The 6,133-nt window shown below is 46.8% G+C and overlaps 1 protein-coding gene across 1 annotated transcript; it reads left to right on the top strand.

Moving 5' to 3' along the window:
• The first annotated feature begins 281 nt into the window (after nucleotides 1–281).
• Nucleotides 282–2,126, top strand: LOC125031733 (E1A-binding protein p400-like). The gene is made up of 4 exons (XM_047622702.1): nucleotides 282–324; nucleotides 514–605; nucleotides 1,044–1,446; nucleotides 1,963–2,126. Exons 1-4 carry the CDS (start codon nucleotides 282–284, stop codon nucleotides 2,124–2,126), a joined length of 702 nt encoding a protein of 233 aa, XP_047478658.1.
• The last annotated feature ends 4,007 nt before the right edge of the window (nucleotides 2,127–6,133 follow it).

Raw genomic sequence — 6,133 nt, 5'->3', positions numbered from 1 at the left:
CCTTCTCCGATCTCATCCATCGCATCGCTCTTCTCTCAATCACGTAATTCCCAAAACGACATCCTCAGCTCTCATCCCTCCTGTTCGCCCCTCCCGCTCTTATACCGGCTCTCACTCGTTCTCGTCTCCCTCATAACTCTCGTCGCTCTTTCATCCTACATTCTAAGAGTAGCTTTCATCCCCACTGTCATCCTTCGCCCACTCTCGTCATTCTCCTCTCGAGTCTCTTTCCGTTTCTTTGGTTCTTTCAATTCCAAATCTTTCCTCTCCTTCTCGTTCTTATGCCTCTTATCGGCTCCGCTCCTACCGCCGTTCTTATACGCTGTAAGTGCTTCCCCCTAGCCCTGATCCTCGGTCCCTGCTTTGCTCGTGCCTCTCTCTCGCGCTCTTTTCTTCCTGCTCCTCACCTCCGCTCTCTTCCCGCCATCGTCCTCTCGCTCACTCCGCCCGCTCTCCTCTCCTCCCTCACTCTCAGCGCCCCCGCCCCCCCTCTCGCTGTCTCATATCTCTCAGACCCGGAGCCTCATCCTCACTCAAGCGTCCCCTTCTCGTCGCCTCCCATCCCGCGCTCCGCCTCTCTCAGCTCTCCCCAGCCTGGCTCTTCAGTACCCCGCTCGCTCATGACTCAGTCATCGCTCCTATCCCTCCCCTGCGCCTCCTCCTCTCTCCCACCGCGCCGCCGTCCTCTCCTCTCTCCTCAGCTCCAGCCGTCCCCGCATATCCTCCCATCTCTCCCCTTCCATCAAGGCTCAAGCGGCCCGCCCTCCTCCTCTCTCGCCCTCGTCAGACAACTCCCTCCTTCTCTCGCTCTCATCTACTACTCGCCCTCCCGCCTCGCATGTCCCATCCCTCCTCTCGCCTCGCTCGATCCGCCCACCTTCTCCTCTCCTCGCAGACGCAAGCTTCTCGCCCTCTCCGCTTCCCCCGCCCCCCCGCGCCCTCGCAACGTTCTCCTCCTCGGCAACACTCGCCCTTCGGGCCTTCCTCCCTGCTCGATTCCGTCTATCCTCCTCTCATGCTTTTCCCCTCTCCCTTCAGCCTAGCATTCCGCCTTCTCGGCTCACCACGCGTCGCAACCCACACCCCGCTCGAAGACGCCGCTCCGCTTCTCGCTCACCGCGCCCGTCCTCCTACACTCGTCACCGCTCCTGCGTCCTCTCATCGGCTCCCATCTCACATCTCCCTGCGCCTCCCCTCGCTCCAGCCGCCTCCATTCCTCGTCGCGTTGGGCCTCGCGTTCCTGCTCGTCGGCCTCTAACCTCGGCCTCGCTTCCCTCGGCTCATCGCGCTCCTCATGCCAAGGTTCCCCACTCTCGCCTACCCGCTCCGCCCATCACTCCTCTTCCCGCTCCAGCTCTTCCCACGCCCTCGCAGCTCCCTCGCGCATTCGCTCCGGCGTCCGCTCCTCCCGCTCCTCTTCTTTGCCATACTCGCCTCGCCTCCGCAGTCGCTGCTTCGCTCCCCTCGCGACTATCTTCCGCTCCCCTCCTCGCCGCGCTCAGCACGCTCGCTCCTCTCACTCGCTCTGAAGCATCTCACGCTTCTCATACACGACGCCTTCCCCGCCCTCTTCGCTCCCCGCTCCCTCCCCTCCACTCGCCCCCCGGCTCCTCCCCGCTCGCGCACTCGCTCCGCTCGCATCCCCAAATTCGCGCTTCCACGTCGCTCCTCCGCTGCGCCTTGCGCTCCATCGCGCTTTCCGCCCTCTGCTCGACTCGGCTCTCTCCTGGCGCTCCCACCTCCTGCATCATCCGGGGGAGGGGTCCTTCGCTCGGCTCAGCATCATCTCGCTTCTCTTCTCGTTCTCTCATCGCTCACACAATCTCCGGCTCCTCCGCCCCCCCCTCGCTCGGCTCTATCGCCCTCCTCCTCGCTCCTGTCTCTGCTCTCTCCCCGCGCTCATCCCCCCACTCTCACTCAGTTCCCGCTCTCCACCGCTCCTCTCGCTCCCGCCTTCCACAGCCTCTCGCACTCGCTCGCCCATCGCCTCTCGGCACTCTGCGCCCGCTCATATCGCTCTCCCATCCCCCGCTCATCCGCTTCTCAGCTCCCCTCCTCCTCCACAATCTTCAATCGCCTCCGGCTCGTCCTCCGCGCACCATTCTCATCCGATCTCCGCTCTATGATCCCTCCTCCTCAAGCTCTCCCATTACCATCCCTAAATCGCTCCGAGTCTTTCACCCCCTCATCTCCCATCCATTCTCGAACCTCTCGGGTCCTCTCCCCTCCGCAACTCCGCTCGCAGGACGCCCTCCATCAGTCTCCTCGCGCCCTCTCCTCCCTCCTCGCTCCCGCTCTCTCTACCCGACGTCTCTGCTCACCGCTATCACTACCAGTCCTCTCTCACCGCGCGACCCCTCGCCCCCGTTTCCTCTACCCCTCCCGCCTCCCCTCCTACACACCACTCCGTTCTCCTCCTCCCTCCTCAAATCGACTCAGATTCGCAATCCTCTCGCTCCTCCGCATCTCTCTCCGCTAATCCTCGCCATCGTCCCTCTCCAACCCCAAGCACTATCATTTCGTCTGCCTCTACTCCCCTCGTCTCTCCTCCATCCCCCTCTCTCCATCGCGCCTCTCACCCCCTCTCAACTCGTCCGACTCCATCTCACCTCCCTATTCGCTCCTCACCTCTCGGCCAGTCCCCCCTGGTCTCTCATCTTCCTCCTCCCCCCCGAACTCCATTGATCGCACCTTCTCCTCTCTCTCCCTGCCTTCCTCATTCTCCTCTTCCTCTCCATCTCTTCATCGTCACTCCATCCATCATTCCTCCTCCGCTCACTTCTCTCTCATCTCATTCTCATCTCTCTCACATCGTCGCTACTCTCATCTCTCTTCCTCGCGCACCTATTCTCTCTCTCTCCCATCCCTCTTCTCGTCTATTCCCACCCTCTCCTCATCCTCTCCTCTCCGCCCATCATGTCCCTCTTCTCGCGTTCCATTCTACCCGAACTCTCCACCCTCTCTCCCCGCCTCCCCCCTCCAAATCTCATCGTCGCTATCTCCTCGACTCACTCCCTCTCTTCTCTTCTCCGACCCCTCTCCTCGCTTCCTCTCGCCCTCTCCTCTCCATCCGTCTCCACCTCCTCCTCGTCTCTACTCCCTCCTTTCACTTCATCCTCTACTCTCTCCCTCTCCCTCTCTCTCCCGCTCTCTCTTCCTCTCTCTCTCTCTCACTTCTCTCCTCCTCCTCCCTCTACTCCTCCCCTCATCTCTCTCCTCTCCTCTCTCCTCTGTGGTCTCTCCCTCTCTCTCTCTCCTCTCCCAGCTCATCTCCGTCTCATCTCATCCCTCTTCTCCCGCTCTCTCTCTCTTCCTCTCCTCTCTCTCTCTCTCGCGCTCTCTCTCGCTCCTCCCTCTCTCTCCTCTCCCTCCTCGTCTCCTCTCTCGCCTCTCTCTCTCTCTCGGTCTCTCTCTCCCTCTCCCTCTCTCTCTCTCTCTCTCACTCTCACTCTCTTCCTCCTCTCCTCCTCTCGTCGCTCTCTATCTCGCTCATCTCTCTCTCTGTCTCGCTCTCGCTCTCGCTCATCATCGTCTCTCTCGCGCTCTCAGCTCGCCTCTCTGCTCTCTCTCTCTCTTACCTCAAAATATTGATAGGAGAAGAGGGTATATAAAAAACATTACAAAATATATAAGTACATAAACCAAATACATAAACACAGAATGGTACAAAATAGCAACAAACAAGGCAAAGAAAATAAGGAATAGCACCGAGGAGACTCTTTACAAGTTTCTTCTTGTTCGATGAGGCTTTTCGTGCAAAATTGGAACAACTTTTGCGCGACCAAACTTAACCCCAGTTAACCCCAAGTGAAGACTGCTGAATTGAATATAAAGCTCCTTGAACAACTGCTTCAAACTAGGATAGGTTAGCTGAGGAAAAGCTCTATTCTTCTTGTTCTACTACTTCTTCTTCTTCTTCTTCTCTCTCTCTCTCTCTGTCTTTTATATATATATAGATAAGTAAATATATATATATATATATATATATTTTATTTATCCTATACAGTTAATTTATATATATCAACCTACCATCATACACACCTCACTCACACACATAGACACACACTCATACACACACACACACAGACACCACATATATATGAATATACATATAATACAATACATATATATACATATATTTTATTTATATATATACATACATACATATATACATGCATACATGCATACATATATATATATATTTATATATATATATATATATATATATATTAATTTATATATATAAAAATATATATATACATATCACACACACACACACACACACACACACACACACACACACACACACACACACACATCTCTTTCTCTCTCTTCCTTTATCTATCCATATATCTGTCTATATAGTTAGATATGTTATCATTATCATCATTGTTATTATTGTTGTTGTTATTGTTATTATTTTTACCATTATCATTATCAGAAGTATTTAATATAAATATTATTCTCATTATTACTATAATTATTATTATAAATATTATTATTGTTGACATTAACATTATCATCATCGTTGCTATTATCATCATTATCAATTTTGTCATTATTGAGATTATTATCATTATTTTAATTATTATTATTTTGTTATAGTTATCATTACCATAGGCTCTATTCTCCCATTTCTTCTTGTTTTTTAGCATCATCATTAGCATAATTATTATTGTCATCTCTCTTATTATTCCATCATCATCGTCATCACTATTATGATCTTTATCTTTATCATGTTTATCGTTATTATCAGTAATATTATTATCATCGTTATAATTGTTATCATCATTATTATTGTTATTATTATAATTATTATCATATTATTATTATAATCATTATCGTTATCACTCTTTCACAATATCATAATCATTATTATCATTATCATAATACTATTATTATATTATTATTATTTATTATTAATATTGTTTGTTGTTTTTGGGTTTTTATTGTCATCATTTATCATTATCTTTTAAATTTATCATTATTTTTGGGTTATTATTATCATATTTTTCAGTTATTACTATTATCCTTATTATTACAATCATCATCATCATTACTGTTATTATAATTATAATTTTCATTATTACCATTATCAATGTCATCATTATTATTGTCAGTATTGTTATCATTAACATTAGCATTATTATATTATTATTGTTAACATCATTTTTGTCATTTCTATTATTATAATTACTGTTGTTATTATCATTATTATTATTATTGTGTTGTCGTTTCTTGTTGTTATCATTGTTATTATTATCACTATGCCATCATTCCTATTATTATTATTATCATCATTATCATAGTTACTATTATTGTTAATATTGTTATTGCTATCATTGTTAATATCATTATTGTTATCATTATCATGATTATCGATATCGTCGTTATGATCATTCCTAATGTCATTGTTATCACCATCATTGTTATTTTTACTATTATTCCTCGTCTTTCCTTCCTGTTTGTTTAATACATCTTTGTAAAGACATACGAAAATTCCTCGCTTGTTTTGCCGAAAACCAAAATTTTAAAATTTCCCCAAATTTTCATTTCCTCCACATGTAAACATTTTGTTAAATTTTCATTCCTTTATATTTCCATCCGTCATCCTATTAGCTAGAAGGAAATTTGACATGAAAAATTTAGATATTAAATTACCTTATACTGTAGTCGCTGACTACTTTTGTTTAAAACGCGGGGTGGGCGATGTTTTTTGGGCATAGAAATTAAAACTGAGGGGGTGAAGTGTGTTTTGTATACCCTAAAAATACACACAACACACACACACACACCCCACACCACACACACACACACACCACACAAATATATATATATTATATAATATTATTATATAATAATATAATATATATGTATATACATAATACATATATGTATACCTACATAGAGGGAAATCAAATCCAGTGTCGTAGAGGGAATCACCGGGCCCTGGTACGGTTTACCCTCGAACCGCGTTGATAGGGAAAGGGGACCAAGCAAGTAATCAACATACATACATATATATATATATATATATATATAAAATATAATGTATGTGTGTGTTGTGGGTGTTATTATGGAGAAGAAAGAGAGAGAGGAGAGAGAGAGAGAGAAGAAAAGAGAAAGAGAGAGA

This window comes from Penaeus chinensis, chromosome 1 (genome assembly GCF_019202785.1).
Source record: "Penaeus chinensis breed Huanghai No. 1 chromosome 1, ASM1920278v2, whole genome shotgun sequence".
Taxonomy (NCBI): Eukaryota; Metazoa; Arthropoda; class Malacostraca; order Decapoda; family Penaeidae; genus Penaeus; species Penaeus chinensis.
This window is presented reverse-complemented; position numbering and strand designations above follow the sequence as displayed.

Bases quoted from the DNA above. Each gene is read 5' to 3' on its own strand.
- LOC125031733 (XM_047622702.1), top strand. From the start codon at position 282: ATGCCTCTTATCGGCTCCGCTCCTACCGCCGTTCTTATACGCT. The intron at 325-513 runs GTAAGTGCTTCC...CATATCTCTCAG, and splicing joins TACCGCCGTTCTTATACGCT to ACCCGGAGCCTCATCCTCAC. The intron at 606-1,043 runs GTACCCCGCTCG...CCTTCAGCCTAG, and splicing joins CTCCCCAGCCTGGCTCTTCA to CATTCCGCCTTCTCGGCTCA.